Source organism: Schistocerca gregaria, chromosome 2 (assembly GCF_023897955.1).
Source record: "Schistocerca gregaria isolate iqSchGreg1 chromosome 2, iqSchGreg1.2, whole genome shotgun sequence".
Taxonomy (NCBI): Eukaryota; Metazoa; Arthropoda; class Insecta; order Orthoptera; family Acrididae; genus Schistocerca; species Schistocerca gregaria.
In genome coordinates, this window is record NC_064921.1 from 394,603,558 (window position 1) to 394,621,665 (window position 18,108).

An 18,108-nucleotide genomic window follows, 5' to 3' on the forward strand; every position below is an offset into this window, starting at 1 on the left:
GTATATCTCGCGAAGAGACCATGAGGATAAAATCGGAGAGATTAGAGCCCACACAGAAGCATACCGACAATCCTTCTTTCCACGAACAATACGAGACTGGAATAGAAGGGAGAACCGATATAGGTACTAAGGGTACCCTCCGCCACACACCGTCAGGTGGCTTGCGGAGTATGGATGTAGATGTAAATGTACATTATAGCAGTAGTATAACGTTTTCATACTGAGACATTGGGGAACATGCCGCATTCTTATGCGAGTACAGCTGTTGAATCATACTGATATGCCAGCCGCGGTGGTCGTGCGGTTCCAGGCGCTCCTGTCCGGAGCCGCGCTGCTGCTACGGTCGCAGGTTCGAATCCTGCCTCGGGCATGGGTGTGTGTGATGTCCTTAGGTTAGTTAGGTTTAAGTAGTTCTAAGTTCTAGGGGACTGATGACCACAGCAGTTGAGTCCCATAGTGCTCAGAGCCATTTGAACCATACTGATAACTTGAGAGTTATGAAGGACTATTTTAATGGAGTAGAAAGTGTCTATGTGAGAAGCAAGATGATTAAATAGTGTAATAAAACTAAGGTATTGGGGTAAAATTAAGATTTTATTAACATTTCCCTTCTTGTTGTGATATTTGATAAACACAGTTGTAGAGTTTGCAAAATATTATTGATAAAATTTTCGAATTTCTTTTAACAGAAGAATACTTCTTTAAGTTTTCTACTGACTGGTAATTTTGGCCTCAAGGGCAACGTCTTTCTATAGAATGGTGTGAGTGCATGTCTCAGCATCGTCTTTCATAGTAGTCGTGTCTAACAGCCGAAGGCAAGAAAGAACTTTTCAAAGAAGTGCGTGTGGTTCATGGTTCTCTTTTTATCATCGATGTTGCTGCGATACTGGTTATACTATCGCAGTGACAAGATCATGGAACTGGGAAGCAGGGTTCCAGAAGCCGCCATACGTGTCTTACAGTCTTACAGCAGAGCTTCATCAGGTTCCAGCGAGCATTTTCAAATCGCGGCCAATATTATGCAGGCTCGCCTTCATCAGCCTTGACGTCGGAATTCACATTCTATTGAGGACGCACGAAAGGCCCAGAATTTGCGAGACCCGTCGTTGCGGTGAGCAGCATTCTGAGAAGACCTCCCACGGTCCCTGCCTTCAGTGCCGCTCACGCAGGCCCTCGCAACACACGTCCTCACTGCCCCACCACGAGTCTGGCCAGCACCTGCCTTCATTCATTACCTTTTGCCACAGTCCGGCTACTGTTCTCGGAAACAAACTTATTCTCTCTTCACGTTAACATTTTTTGCAAAATCCGTAAGATCTCCTCTACGCATTGCGAAACTGAAATATACGGTCTCTTATCAGTTTTCAACGTACTGAATCTTCCAGATCGTCGATACTTTCAAACTCCATGGAAACTGGAGTACTTATGTTCCATTCGTCATTTTACGTTCTCCTTTAATCGAGTCTTCCTTTTGCGGCAGCTTTAATTTTGATATTAGCTATGTAGGTTCCCTAATACAGATAAATATGCAGCCCGGGCAATGTCTGTACCTCCTGCGTTCGGTGTCTTCTAAGGCCAGAGGTGAATCATTCCGAAGGCGCTCAGTGGCGACATCGGTAGCTCTGGGAAGTGCACCGACGTTAGTGTCGACGTGGGTAGCGCGAAGACTCGCATTCGGGATGATCGGGGTTCATACACCGTCTAGCCATTCAGAAAAACGTTTTTCTTGGTTTCTAGAAACAGCTTAGTGAGAGTTCAAATGGATCAAATGGGTCTGAGCACTATGGGACTCAACATCTGTGATTATCAGTCCCCTAGAACTCAGACCTATTTAAACCTAACTAACCTAAGGACATCACACACATCCATGCCTGAGGCAGGATTCGAACCTGCGACCGTAGCGGTCGCGCGGTTCGAGACTGAAGCGCCTAGAACCGCACGGCCACACCGGCTGGCGCTTAGTGAGAGTATCGGGATGATTATTTGGAAACGGACAATCCAGAGTCAGATACCCCTCTTTGTGCAGAACCTGTGATTCGTCTTCGTGTGACGGGATATTAAATCTTGATCTTCCTTCCTTTCTCTAGCAGAATTGGTGTCTCGCTTAGAAAATCGATAAGATGAACGGTATTTAGACAGCATCCGGACGTCATTTTGTGGTGAAGTATAAGACCAGAGAGCCGTGTTTATCCGAAAACAGGAATTAACATAGCTTACAGCTGTTTTGTTTTTTAAGTTTTCCGTGGTCTCCGTCAGCAGGTTGCGGAGAACAATGGGATTGTTTCTTCTACAAGGCTTCGGCCGATATCCCCCACTTACTCACCTACTGCTCCATTGTTATTGACCTACATGTCTACGGGACATTTGTCATTAGTTTTGCTTCCTTCCAGTTTTCATTCGAACACAGTGAAAGGCTGAAGTGTTATTCGTGAAGTTACAAAAAGTGGAAAACATTCCTGAATAACTATGTTTACCAAGCAAGCGGTTGTTTTGTAATGTGTATTAACCTTTGCTCGCAAATGTTTGTCGATAACTAGCGCTGTAGTTTTTTACAAGAGGTGCAAACAGCAGTGTTCTTCGCAATAGACTGAAGTATTTTACGAAATGGTGCATCGACCGGGCCCCTGGCTGGAGGTGAGGTATCGGTTCTTAGTCAAAATTAGTGAAACTATTGCGAACAATACTAACGAAATTAGAGCTCTAAAAAAGTATGTATTTGGAAACGTGTAAAAAACGCGAGATCCGGAAAAAAAATGTCTGCTATGACTGACGAGCTAGAGCAGCCTGCGGCTGTTTGGGGTAAGAGAAAATGAGGCGGAAGACACAGACAACCTGATTATACAGGGTGCGCGTGATAAATGAGGTGTGGAAGTAAGCATGGCGTACACTGGCGGGAGCCATCGCGTGGGATGAGGAGTATTAGGCCCTACTAAAACTCAGCCAATGATTGTAAAGTTCGTCTCACACCCAAACAGGACTATAAGAAAAAAAAATAACGAAGACAGGAGTGCCAATAAGAGAAGATCTGACAGTCAAATGGTTAAAGATTTTGAACAACGCCATATACTACACTCGTGCTCATAAATTAAGGATAATTACAGAATGTGGTGCCACACAACGTGGCATTACATAAAATTGGAGCTAATAGCATAGGCACATTCGATGAACCCTCTGCCAAGCACTTAAATGTGAATTGCAGAGTAGTCATGTAGATGTAGATGTAGATGTAGATGTAGATGTAGATGTAGATGTAGGGAACACATACGACACAGACTGTAAGCCTACGAAATTGGTGATAAGTTGAGAAAACCAGTCTGACACACATGTGCTACAAAACGCCATGTTTCCTGCGCATGTACCCAGATATCAGTATGGCATATGATCACCACGCACACGCACGCAGGCCGCACAACGGGTTGGCATACTCTGGACCAGGTGGTCGAGCCACTGCTGGGGTACAGACTCCCAGTCTTGCCAAAGTGTTTGAAGATGTGCAGCGATACGTCGACCGACAGTATCCCAGACGTGCTCGATGGAGAACAGGCAGGCCACTCCATTCGCCTGAGATCTTCTGTTTCAAGGTACTCCTCCACGATGGCAGCTCGGTGAGTCCGTGCGTTATCATCCATCAAGAGGAAGGTAGGACCCACTGCACCCCCTGTAAAGGCGGACATACTGGTGCAAAAACACTTCCCGATAAACCTGACCTGTTACAGTTCCTCTGTCAAGAAAATGCAGGGATGTACGTGTACCAATCATAATCCAACTCCACACCATCAAACCACGACCTCCCTACAGGTCAATTTCAAGTACATTAAGGGGTAGGTATCTGGTTCCTGGTTCACGCCAGATGAAAACATGGAGAGAATAACTGTTCAGACTATACCTGGACCCGTCCGTGAACATCACCTGGGACTACTGTTCTAATGACCATGTACTGTGTTCTTGACATCAGGCTTTACCGGCTCTCCTGCGATGAGGGATCAGTGGAATGCACCTTGCAGGTCTCCGGGCGAATAAACCATGTCTTTTCAGTCGTCTGTCGACTGTGTGTCTGGAGACAACTGTTCCAGTGGGTGCAGTAAGGTCCCGAGCAAGGCTAGCTGCAGTACGGTCCCGAGCAAGGCTAGCTGCAGTACTCCATGGCCGTCTGCGGGTACTGATGGTGAGATATCGGTATTCTTGTGGTTTTGTACACTGGGACGTCCCATACTGTCACGTCTGGACACGTTTCCTGTCTGCTGGAATTGATGCTATAATCTTGAGATCACACTGTGTGGCACACGGAGGGCTGCAGTGTTCGACCAGCCTCCAGTCGCCCTAGTATTCTACCCCTCATAACGTCACCGATATGTGTCCTGTGAGCCATTTTCATCACACAGTCACCATTAGCACGTCTGAAAACGTCTGCACACTTACTCGCTGCACCGTACTCTGACATGCACCAACAAAGCTCAGCGTATGTGGACGGCTGCCAACGCCACCGTGCGATGACCGCACGCCAAATGCACCGTATGATCATACCTCGAGGTGATTTAAACCTGCAAACCGCCCATCAGCGCGTTGTTTCAGCATGTATGAGCATTATCCTTAATTTATGAGCATGAATGTACTTCGGCCTTAAAATTTGTGGATCCATAATGGCAGAGTAATTATCGAGACAACAGCTGGAAAGACAAAAATTTCAAATCTGATATAAATTAATAACATTTCGTCTTTTAGAACAGTGAATTAATTGTATCACTGTTGTCGTTACACTATCTTATCAATGGTGTCCAGAGATCACTATGCAATGCAGATGGCAATGAGTACTGTATTGTCTGGTGTTGTGTGCAGAAGCAGTAACAGGGAAATGGGTTGGTCAGGGGAGCTCAGTGCTTTCGAATGTGGACTAGCTAGTTGTCTCTCGAGTAACAAAAAAATCAGGGACATTTCATCCCTTCTAAAATTGGTGACGTGATTGTAAAGAGGAAACGTGAAAGAACAACATAAGGAAACGAATAGAAGATTCACTTTTATACAGACACCAAGGAACCGTGGACTTTGATACGTGACATAAATTTCAGCTTTATACGTCTTTCGGTTCCTGAGGATAACGGATTTCAACAGTAGAACAGACAGACAGGCAAAGAGAATCACGGAACAAGTGTTTCTATGAAGGTTCAGTTTTTATGGACTGAGGTGCGGAACCCCAAAAATCACATGAAATAAACAGGAGAAATCACTCCAGGTAAGACTATGCGTAAAGAATGGCCTAGAATGGTCGGGCAGCTCCCCATAAGTCATATATTTCTGTAGTGAATGCTAAGCGACGCTTGAGGTGGTGCAATGAGCGAGACCACTGGGCAGCAGATGGCTGGAAATGCGTCATGAACCACGCTGCACCATGTGGCAACCCGATGGGAGGGTTATGGTGCGGCCAATACCTGGAGAACGTTATCCGTCATCAAGTGCAGTGACAGCAATGAAGCAGGAGGAGATGGTTTCCTTGGTTAATGTGTGCTTGCCTTATTCAGCTTAGGCAAACGCTAAATGCGGAACGAATCGAGCACATTTTTGAGCATTCTATACTTTGTACAGTAGAGGACCGTCTGTGGGTCAATGGTTTGTGGACTATGACACTCCTAAAATGGACTGGCTTGCCCTGAGTCCCTACCTGAACCTAATGAAACACCTTGGGATGAGTCAGAACGTCGACTTTGCTTCAAACTCCAGTGTCCAACGTCGCTACCTTCTCTGGCTTGGGCTCTTGAGTAAGAAGGGACCGCCATTCCTCCACAGACATTCAGACTCTTCATTGAAACTGTTCGCAGCACAGTTCAAGTCGTCATAAATTTGAAGTGTGGACACATCCCATATTAATGTCCATTGATAGGTGTCCGAGTACTTTTAATCAGACAGTGTAATTTCTATGAGTGTTTGCTGGTTTCAGTGTATGTTGGAGACGTAGAAGAGAGATGGAACAAATCCTATACCTTCTGCCCTCCGGTAACACGTATGCCCCCGACACCCGGACAAAAGTCAAATTATATAACGCCTTCATACACCGACGAGAGGTCTTGCATTTAATCCAAGACCTTGGGACAAGTTCAGGTAATAAGAAAAAGTGTCACTAACTTTACTGGTCTTGAGATTGAAGTTCCTATATTGGAAGTATCCTTCACCTCTGGGTTTCCAGATTGCAACAGGGAGTCGATTATCGCTTCACCGATCTGTGCTATCAGTTGCAGCTGCAGAGACATGTTTCGTAAATATTTCGGTTTGAGCAGTATGTTGTTTGACGTTTCTGAGCAGCCTGTGGCATATTACTTCTTTGTTTTGAGTAGATGTAGTTTCAAAAAGCTTAACAATAAAATCATTATACGCAGTGAGAGCCCGAGGCAAATATCCGATAAGAAGTTGTCCATTTTTCCTTGTAAGGGTGTGCGGCTTTTATTCTTATGACTGTGACGAACTTTTCTAGATACATCGACATGATACATACCAAAAAAAAATGTGTTCTTGCTCAGCGAGAGCTGGAACCGTGCATTCGGCCGTATCTGGGATCGATACGATCAAGTTCAAGTTATCCTGACCACAGCGTTATAGCAGCTGTGCTCCTGTGAATATTATGACCGTGCCTATAAAAGAGGAAACACCCATGATACAGTTCTGTTCTTCCACTTTTACTGCGTTTTAATTATATTTGCTTTCCGGATCAGTTCTCTGCCTCATTACATGTAAGGAAAAGAAATCCACTGCCTCTTCATTCTTATCCGGACCGCAATAGATTAAAACCGAGGTTTATTTTGCATTCCCTTATTTAGTTATTCTTGTTCCGGGTTCCGTGCCTCAGTCTGTATGAACGGAACCCTACAAGGATAGCTTTGTTGTCCCTCTGTCTGTCTACCTGTCTGTCCGACTGTTAAGAACCCTTCTTTCTCAGGAACATGTCAAGTTCAGATTTATGTCACATATTAACGTCTATGATCCCTTGTCGGTGTGGAAAATTTAAGCTTCTAAGTCAGTGCAATCAAAAGATTCCCTGATTTATGTCGCATATTTCGATACTCGTGAACTCACTCATTAAAACCTACAGGATACTTCCAGCTGGCGTAGAATCATGAAATATGGCGATAAGTAAGGTTTCACAACACAAGTAATGCAAAAAATTTGAAAATTGTTAAACTGTAATTATATCACATAAAAAATATATTTTTGTCATTAGAACATACATCACATTCATCAATCTTCAGAACCATAATAGACGGGCATTACTGTACGCAAACATAAAATGTACGTTATAGTCATGTCTTAGTAAGTGATTGAAAAATATTTTATTAAATCTTCTATATCTACATATATAAACTGAAGTCCCCTGCTCGCTTCTTTTGTATGCCTGGCAAAGTCTGAGGAACTACAGTAAAGACTTTGATACGCTCTTCGAATTCACGCGGCCGTTATGTCGCCAGTATCTATATCGAAATCACGCAAAACTAGTTGAGATTCTCGATTTCGAAGATGCATGAATTTGCATGTATATGTATAAAATCAAGTTTTCACGGAACCCTCAGAGCACGAGTCATTCTCGTACTACTTTATATTAACATTGATGATGATGTTGGAGGCAAGGTTACGGTCCTGGTGGAACTGGAACGAATGAGAGAAACCGTGGAAAATCTGAATCAGGAAGGTCGATCTGGAATTTTATTATGGTTTCTAGTTTGTTCAGGTTTCGAGCTGAACTACTGTATCATTTCGACCGTTGAAATTAGCCTTGGTATCAGCGGTCGCCTCTACAATCCGTGGAATTCCGATTATATAGTACTTACGGACGTTGACGTACACAAGAAGCTGTTGCTTGCAAATCTCTGTACAGAATATATCGCCACTGCTTTACAGTACGGACACGTGCCTCTTGAATTAATGGATACATTTCAATAACTTTATCATTAATAGATCTCGTCCATACTACTTCGGACTCACTGCGCACCCATCTAGCAATTGATTAGTGATCTTGGCGATTGAGGTGGTCAGTTCAGGTTGTTCGTAAATGATGAGATGTTTTTCTACGTTTCTCAGACGTCCAACGAAATCCAGACATTGAGATTATTTCAAAATGTCCAAATGTATATGAATTTCCAAGGACGAAACTGCTGAGGTCATCGATCCCTAGACTTACATACTAATTAAAGCAACTGAAACTAACTTATGCTAAGGACAACACATACACACACACACACACACACGCACACACACACACACACACACACACACACACACACACACACACACACATATGCCCGAGGGAGGACTCGAACCTCCGGCGGGAGAGGCCGCGCAATCCGTGACATGGCTCCTTAAACCACGCGGCCTCTCCGCGCAGGGAAATTATTCCAGCAATCAATAAACATAGAATCAAGGAATCAGTCAATACTTGTCATTAAAGTCGTTAATGAAACAGGCGCAGATCGACTAACGCGACAGAGCAGTAAAAAATTATCATATGGCATTTTTTCCAGGGAATGCTCCTAAAAAGGAAGTAGTTTCACATCCTATGGACGTCAAAGTTATGGCAGTCCAGTCAACGAAGGAGAATTAGGGGAAAAATTCGTATAGTAGCAAATTTTTGTGCGGTGGTAGGAGGGAGTGCCATGAAAAACATACTAAAAATACTTTGCGGTGGGGGTGTATGCATGGTGGTTGTGTACGTTTAAAGGTTAGTATTTAAGGGCCGGCCGCGGTGGTCTAGCGGTTGAGGCGCTCAGTCCGGAACCGCGCGACTGCTGCGGTCACAGGTTCGAATCCTGCCTCGAGCATGGATGTGTGTGATGTCCTTAGGTTAGTAGGTTTAAGTAGTTCTAAGTTCTAGGGGACTGATGTCCACAGATGTTAAGTCCCATAGTGCTCAGAGCCATTTGAACCATTTGAACTATTTAAGGTTTTTATTGAAAACTTGGAAACCTCGGCTTCTAGAGTGAATACATGAAATATATTCGCAGTTCCGAATATGGACAACTATCTGATGCATAATGTAATGGCGACAATGAAAATTTGTGCCAGACAGGGAATCGAACCCGGATATCCCGTTTATCGTGAGCTGTTGCCTTACCATTAGGCTATCCGATTGCTACTTATGGCCACATACAAACTTCCATATGTCGGCAACCATGTGTCTACAACCTGCTCTCTTACATCAATTATGTATATCCCCATACAGGTGAGACATTTTAATTAAAATTCGCTTGCCCGGTTTCCGCGGATAAATACGATACTGCAGTGCCTGTGTTGTTCAGAAGTACGATGCAAAGTTCATTCGAACATTCATGCATGTCCGAAGAAATAGGCACTGCGGCGACTATACCCACTATGAAATAAATGAAATGTTTTCGCAGTGGCGAATATGGACAACCATCAGCTGTGTAATGGAATAACGGAATAATGCGCGCATGTCCGAATGAACATGGCATCGTACTTGTGGACGACGCCGTATTTATCCGCCTAAACTGGGCAAGTGACTTTCAGTTAAAATATCTGCCCTGTATGGGACTATACAAAATGGATGCGCGAGTGCAGATTGTAGACAAACAGTTGTCGACACATTGAAGTTTGATGGTTGTCCATATTCGCAAGTGCGAATACAGTTCATGTACTTCATAACCGCTGTAGTAACCTCAGTGTTAAATTCTGTTCTAAGGGTGGGGGTGGGGGGTTGGGGGGGGGGGGGAGTGGTGGAGTCCCTCCTTCATAGGTCTACAAACTGAAAAGCGACCACAAGTTCTTTCAGTCTCTCTATCCCACTACACTACAAGAAGAAACTACAGGGTGCTCACAACGTTATACCGACCTTTCAGCAGCTCATCTTATGAATCACTTGTGGCGGAGAGAGCAGACACACCCAAGTACATTTTTCGTTGGGAATGTTAACACTACATAGAATACAGATATGAATTATTAATAATGCTAACACAAGAAAAGCATTGGATGGGTTCTACGTAAATCTCTGCACACTTTTCTACCCGGCTAGAGGGGAAACTGTTTCTTAATCATCCGGTACTGCAGCTGTAGCGTTCTTCTTGGAAAGGCGATTTCCCCCACTACGCAGTTCGCTTTTGAGTTTAGGCACAGCGTAAGCCTCCCAAGTATTTCTTGCCCAGTTCTCTTATATGATTATACAAAACTAACTTCACTGAGTTCTTATTTATATAGTAGAGTGATTTTCAGTTTATTACGTAAGCATTTATTTGCAGCTGGGGCTGTCAACTGTCCTCGTCACTGAAAATCTCGTTCAGAACGTAACAAACTGTCACTATTTATGCGACAGTGTTGATTTCATTTTCTCCAGTATGTATGACTGGAATAATTTACACAGCATGAAGGATATCAAATATACCTCCACAGCCTTAGCTCTCCCAACGTCTGAAGAGGTCCAAGGGCTAAATCGGCGTCCTCTGCAACAGAAGGAGGTAACATAAGTGCTCTGGAATGCAGTAACTCCAACATAAGTCTCATGTTTTGGGAGGAGATAGGATGGACGAAAACAAGAAAACATTGTCTAGTAGATATTCACTCTAAATTGCACACAGTAAGAGCTATGAGCACTTGTTCATAGAAGGGATATGTCCCATATTAGCGAAGATAAACAAGTGCTCGTAGGTATTAAGATATGCACTTTAGAGCACATATTTACTAGACTTTTTTTTTCGTAGTACCATCCCTCAAAATATGGAAATCGAAGAGCTTTTAGTAGAAGAGATTTTTTTCAGTGTATCTTCGATGAAGAAGTGCTCTTAGCTCTTAAGGCATTATTTTAGAACCCATATTTACTAGAATTTTATGGATCTAATGACCGTTCCTGTCGTAACCCTGAATGCTGACCATATGTCCTGAGAAACTCTGTATAACGTCATCCATACATTTGAGAAAGGCACACCACGAAGGAATTATCCGAATGGGATGGAAATCGGTATATACGATGAACGGGTACACACAAACAAATGATCACAATTTCAAAATAAATTGGATGATTTATTCAAGAGAAAGAGCTTCACAAACTGAGCAAGTCAGTAACGTGTTTGTCCACCTCCGACCCTTATGAAAACAGTTATTCGGCTTAGCACTGATTTGACAGAGTTCTTGGATTTGTCCTGCGGTATGTAGTACCAAATTCTGTCCAATTGGCGCATTAGGTGGTTAAAATCCTGAGCTGATTGGAGGGTCCTACCCATAATGTTCGGAACGTTGTCAACTGGTGACAGGTCCGATGATCTTGGTGGCCATAGGTACGGTTTGGCAAGCTCTGAGTCTCACTGACTGGAGTCGAATTGTCTTCAGTGATCAGTCACGCTTCGAACTGAACACCGATGACCAGTGCAAACGTGTCTCGTGGCGCCCCAGGCAGCAGTCGGATACCAATCTAACTGTCGCCCTCCATACGGCCTGACAACATGGAGTGATGTCTCAGGAGGCTACTTCTTTTCATATCACAACCCCCTTCGGTTGTCATCCGCGACCCCCTTACAGCACAGCGGTACGCTGACGGCATTCGACACCCCGTTTTCTTGCCCTTCAAGGCAAGTCTTTCTGGAATTACATTTTAGCAAGATAAGGCCCGCCCGCACATAGCGAGAGCTTCTACCACTTGTCTTCGTGCTTACTAAAAACTACCTTGGCTAGCTAGATCGTCGGATCTCCCTGCAGTTGAGAGCATTTGGGACTTTATGGGCAGGGCGTTCCAAAGAGCTCGGGATTTTGACAATATAACATGTTAACTGGACAGGATTTGGCATGATATTCCTCAGGAGGACATCCAACGGCTCCATCAATCAATGGTAAGACGAATAACTGTTTGTGTAAGGTCAGAGTTGGACAAATGTGTTACTCTTTCTCTTGAATAATTTATTCAATTGTGAAGTAATTGTGTATATGTACCTCACATGTACCGATTTCCGCCCCATTCGAATCATTCCTCGGTAATACGTAGTTTTTTTCTTTAGAGTGTAAGTGATCATACATATACTTACCGATGATTTTTTTTTCTCAGACGTCATTCGTGAAGAGTGAATTTAACATGGTAGTAGTGCATGATAGTCCTGAGGAACCTTCCGTCGCACACCGGAAAGTGGCTTGTGGTGCATAAATGCAGTTGCCGTGTAACAAAGATTATCAGATTCATCAGATACTTCACATAGTCAGCTTCAGAATAGAAGGTAGTCTTTGAAGCGTGATGCAGGTTTCCCCATATTCTCTGCAGGGAAATCCCAGGGTAGTACTGTCAACAAGTCGACTGCGTTAGTGCTTCGTATCTATTCAAGTCACCGAACAAGGTACCACTGCCGTCCAGATATACTGTGCTGAAACATTCCTCCGGCCATGCGCTGCCTTGGGAAAGGCCCAGCCGTCCATCTGGTTGGTAGACCAACTAGGTAACAGCCTCGTTGCTGATCTACATGGGCGGCGGGTTGCAAAACGCTGATTTCCTCGTCTTTTATTCCTCGGTTACCTGTTTAGACGTGCTCAGTTTGCACGCGTGTTGTAGGACCAGCTGGCTACCCCCCGTGGCACGATGGCAGCGTGCCCCGGCGCCGCCGGCCCCCGCGCCCGCTGCCTGCTGCGGCTGCTGGTGCTCGCCGCGCTCACACTCGTCCTCTTCTCCGACGCTGACGCCTGGAGGACCGACACCCGTGAGTACTGGCCGACACTCTCACCATCTGAAGCAGCATTTCGTACAGGGTGGTTGGTGCGCATGGGTTGCAGCACTGTGAGTATCCTTCTGCTCATACAGAATGAGAGAGACACAGAGAGAGAGAGAGAGAGAGAGAGAGAGAGAGAGAGGGAGGAAGGGAGAGAGGGAGGGAGGGAGGGAGGGTGAGGGGGAGAGAGTCAGTGAGAGTGTTGTGTTGTTCTGTAGGGTGATGCGTGTTGCATTTTGTATTTTGTTCTGTGTTTTCATTGTATCGTCTATGTGTTGTTTTATGAATGTTGCTTTTTGTCATGTTTTGTTTTGTGTGGTGTTTTTTTGTTCTATGTAGTGTAGTGAAGTATTGAGTGTTGTATTTTGTGAGGTATATTGTGTTGTCCATTGAGTTGTGTTTTGTGTGGAGCTGTGTTGTGTGTGTGATACTGCGTTTGTGTTGTTCTGCGTGGCATGTTGCGGTGTGTAGTGGTGTTTTTTTTCTGCATTGTGTGTCGTGTTGTGGAGTGCTGTGGTGTGCGCTATATTTTGTTTTGCGTTGTGTTGTGTGTTGTCTTGAGATTTGTTTGTATTATGGCGTGTATTGTGTTGCTGTGTGTGATGTGTTTTGTGGTGTCTTTGGTTTTGTGGTGTGTGTGTGTGTGTGTGTGTGTGTGTGTGTGTGTGTGTGTGTGTGTGTGTGTCTGCACGTGTGATTCATTTTAACCTTACATGTCTAAATTATACCTCTGTTTCTGTACAATGACTACCAATCAAACTGTTTGTCGTTTTCCTGTCTGGAAGAGAAACTATTAGTAGACGTATCAGTACATAAAATGCACAGTTTGCTGTACAATGAGCACCACCAAGACTGTGTGCTGTTTTGTTGTCGGGAATATTAGCTATTAGTTAAAGTGTCATCACATGTAAGTTTAGCCTGTCTTTCTCAAACTTAACGAGATGTTATTTAGTTTAGAATTGTGGAGGGGAGTCTCGTTTCCAAAAGTGATTTTCGTGTACACTGCTCGCGATTAAATTTGCAACAGCATAAAGGCAGTATCGAAAAACGACAAACTGGTACAAAGTTTACTACATTCTTGTATACATGAGTGATTAATATTTCAGCGCAGCTGCACAAATTACATAGGAATAACGCCTTTACGTTGTGTTTATAACTAGAATTGAAGCAGTAGGTTTCCGATTGTAAAATAGCATTTCACTGCTGTTTGCTTGTGACGAGATTGTGTTATGCCTCGACTAAGAAGAAGAAACATCTACCAGCATATGTCCGAATTCGATAGCGGCCACACCGTGGCCTGTCGAAACTACATTTACCGCCCTTCTTGGCCGACATCCCAATGTCATCATGAGAATGTGAAGACGATGGGTTCAGCCCCATGGAGGATCTCAGCGGTCCAGCGCGACTAGCGCTCGAGAGGACAGGCGTATTCTTCGCTCGGCCGCGCAGCATCGCACAGCGACGTGACTCACCTTTAGTCAGAGGGTTGGCTCGTTCACAGGAAGACAAGAACACACACGGGCAGTGCGACGACATCAGGAGCACGGTGGACTGCCAGAACGGCGACCATTCCCGGATTAGTTTCACGCAGCGCACAGGGAGGCGCCAGCAGAGGCGTTCTGAACCTCTGCACACAGGTGGGCAACGCCAGTCTGAGAAAGAGGACGCAGTCAGCCATAAACCACAGACTCGATAAGCCTCGATTCTGCCACTGTCGAATTGCCTTGTGTGCGCGGTTGTGTTGAAACGCTAATCTATTGCACATCCAAGCATGTACTCTTCATGACAATTTCAGATGTGTTGCATATCGCCTTTATGGTGGTGTAATTTTAGTGGCTAGCATTGTAATTTGTGAGAAATCCGTTAACCCACACAGCGACTTTAATTTGAGGGATTACGGGTTGATTGATGCCTTGTGTAGGGACCCGCCTTTATTACGAAGTGTATAAAAAGAATGCAGCGTCTTATAGTAGTGAATCATGGACTGTGGATCCGGAAAGGAAGACAATCGATCAGTTTAAGATGTGCTGCTAACGAAGAACGTTGAAAATTACGTAAACTGATAAAGAACGAGGATGTTCTGCACAAAGTAGGTGAAAAAAGGAACATATGGAAAACACTGACAAAAAGATGAGACAAAATGTCAGGACGTGTGTTAAGACATCGTAGAATAAGTTGTATGGTATTAGAAGCAACTGTAGAGAGTAAAAACTGCAGGGAAGATAGATACAAGAATTAATCCAACAAATAATTGATTCCTGATTTGCATGTTTACAAGAGCCGTCTAAGGTTACAAGTTCACTTCTGCAGTTACCGCGTTGATACTCAAAATTCTAAGCATCTGAAAAAATGTCCGAGACCAGGATCCGAACCAAGAGCTGCCGCATAACGCGAGCAGCCGTCAGCTTCAACAATTTAGTCGTAAGAGTATGATTTCAGCACGACTCAAATCTCGTAGACTGTTCACTTTCGAGCAGTTCTCGTGACCCACCATACGAGACAAGAAGAAATGTCGCTGCTTATCAATCGAGGAACAATTCTGCTACGAATTGTGACAACTCACATACATTAATGGCTCCATACGCAGAGTGCAAACGCAAGCAGAGTACCGGCGTAATACACTATTTGATTAAAAATGTACGGAAACCTATTAGTGAACATTAATATGGGATGTGTCCACACTTCGCCTTTACGATGACTTATACTGTGTTGGAGACTCTTTCACTTGTGTGTCTGAATGGAATGACAGCATATTTTTGCTGAAGAGTCGAAACCAAAAAAGGTAGTAATCTTGGACTCTGGGGTCTGGATGTTCCTTTGGGTTCAGGATCTGGAGTCTGGGACGACCAGTCCATTTGAGGAATGCTATTATCCACAAATTATTGTCTCACAGCTGCTGCATTACGACAGGGTGCATTGCCATGCTGAAACAATCATCGTCTCCGAACTGTTCCTCCACTCTACGCAAAGCTGTAAAATGTGTTCATATTATTCCATACATAGCGTTTCCTTATGCGCGGTAAGGGAACCACACCGTAACCACGGAAAACACCCTCGGGTGCTAACACAACCTCCCCTGTAATTCACTGTGTACACTTCAGATGGTGTCAGGCAATGTTCTCCAGGCATATTCCAAACCCAAAGCCCTCTTTAAATTGCCACAGGGTGTAGCGAGATACAGCACTCCAAATCACTCGCTTCCAGTCGTCCACTGTCAAATGGCGTCACTTTTTACACCACCTGAAGCGGTCGATTAGCATTGACTACAGAAATGTATCACTTATGAGGAGCTGATCCAACATTGTGCCCTCTTCTTTTTAACGCCATACGTAGCGGCACTGTGCTAGCTTGACTGCTGGTGGCACTTTGTGACTCGCAAGTGATTCCGTTTTGCTGATTTCATGCGATTTTTTTTATAATCAATGTCTGAAATGCTTGTCGGTCCCGGTCTGTGAGTGCTTGAGGTATTTATGGTCCTGGTTTCGCTGTGGGTGTTCCTTCGCGTTCCCACTTCTCAATTTATATCAGCAACAGTCGACTTTGGCAGCTTAAGAAGGGTTTAAATGACCCTGATTGATTTGTTACTCAGGTAACTAGTCCACGTTTGAAGTGCTATTACTGATGCGCTACTGTCAATGCAAAATATAGAAAATGCACTAAAATTAACTAGGGACGAAAGAAAAATTAAGATAACTTACGATTTATCTGTTGCAGACCAACATTTGACTTCAGTAGTAACTTTGGTCATGTCTTTAATGATACACATGACTGCACATACGTAACACTATAAGAAGTGGACTCAAATCTGTTCAGTTCCACATTGACGAAATGAAAAATCCAGATTGTTATTCCATTTCTGGTGATCTGTCTTACACACTGTCAGTGAATAGGAGTTCGTTGACTTTCTCTCTACTAATACATTATTCGTTGTGCCGAGCAGCAAATGCTTCGTCAGCTTTTGCTGATCCTTTAAGATATTGGGTTCGTTCTCGTAGTCAAGCGTTAAAGGTATTCCCTCTTATCAATGGCATGTGTTGCACAAGTCTGCCGGGATATGTTCTCACATTGATACTTTTTCACAGGCCCAAGGGTGTACGGCAACAAGATTCCCACGAGGGCGTTGGTGACCACCGGCAAGAAGGTGCAGCGCAAGATCGTCCTCTACCACAATTTCTTCCGCACCAAAGTGTCGCCACCGGCGTCCAACATGCTCAAGATGGTGAGTCTGGCAATTTGCTCACTGTTTGGTTGTTACCAACCGACTAACGTCGGAGGGGGGGTGGGGGGTGGGGGGTGGGTGAGGGGGTTGTGAGGGGGGGGAGGGGGGGCGAGAACCTAAAGCCAAGCGCCTCATATCATTTTCAATTGCGTGCGTGCATGCTTGTGTGTACGTGTGTATGTGTGACAGAGAGACAACACAATTCGCTATTTTTTTAGTCATCAGTCTATTGACTTGTTTGATGCAGCCCGCCACGAATTCCTTTCCTGTGCTAACCTCTTCATCTCAGAGTAGCACTTACAACCTACGTCCTCAATTATTTGATGGATTTATTCCAATCTCTGTCTTCCTCTACAGTTTTTGCCATCTACAGCTCCCTCTAGTACCATAGAAGTCATTCCCTCATATCTTAGCAGATGTCCTATCATCCTGTCCCTTCTCCTTATCAGTATTTTCCACATATTCCTTTCCTCTCCGATTCTGCGTAGAACCTCCTCATTCCTTACCTTATCAGTTCATCTAATTTTCAACATTCGTCCATAGCACCACATCTCAAATGCTTCGATTCTCTTCTGTTCCGGTTTTCCCACGGCCCATGTTTCACTACCATACAATGCTGTACTCCAGACGTACATCCTCAGAAATTTCTTCCTCAAATTAAGGCAGGTATTTGATATTAGTAAACTTCTCTTTGCCAGAAATGCCTTTTTTGCCATAGCGAGTCTGCTTTTGATGACCTCCTTGCTCCGTCCGTCATTGGTTATTTTACTGCCTAGGTAGCAGAATTCCTTAACTTCCTTAACTTCATTGACTTCATGACCATCAATCCTGATTTTAAGTTTCTCGCTGTTCTCATTTCTACTACTTCTCATTACCTTCGTCTTTCTCCGATTTACTTTCAAACCATACTGTGTACTCATTGGACTGTTCATTCCGTTCAGCAGATCATTTAATTCTTCTTCACTTTCACTCAGGATAGCAATGTCATCAGCGAATCGTATCATTGATATCCTTTCACCTTGTATTTTAATTCCACTCCTGAACCTTTCTTTTATTTCCATAATTGCTTCCTCGATGTACAGATTGAAGAGTAGGGGCGAAAGGCTACAGCCTTGTCTTACACCCTTCTTAATACGAGCACTTCGTTCTTGATCGTCCACTCTTATTATTCCTTCTTGGTTGTTGTACATATTGTATAAGACCCGTCTCTCCCTATAG

General features: G+C 44.1%; 1 protein-coding gene across 1 annotated transcript in view; it reads left to right on the top strand.

The window, feature by feature from the left end:
- The window catches only part of LOC126322126 (cysteine-rich secretory protein 2-like), a 247,661-nt gene that overhangs the window by 192,394 nt on the left and 37,159 nt on the right, over nt 1–18,108 (top strand). Inside the window, exons 3-4 of the mRNA XM_049994259.1 lie at nt 12,518–12,662; nt 16,754–16,890. Coding sequence (XP_049850216.1) covers nt 12,545–12,662; nt 16,754–16,890 — 255 coding nt within the window. The 5' untranslated portion in view covers nt 12,518–12,544. The remainder of the gene's footprint in view (nt 1–12,517; nt 12,663–16,753; nt 16,891–18,108) is intronic.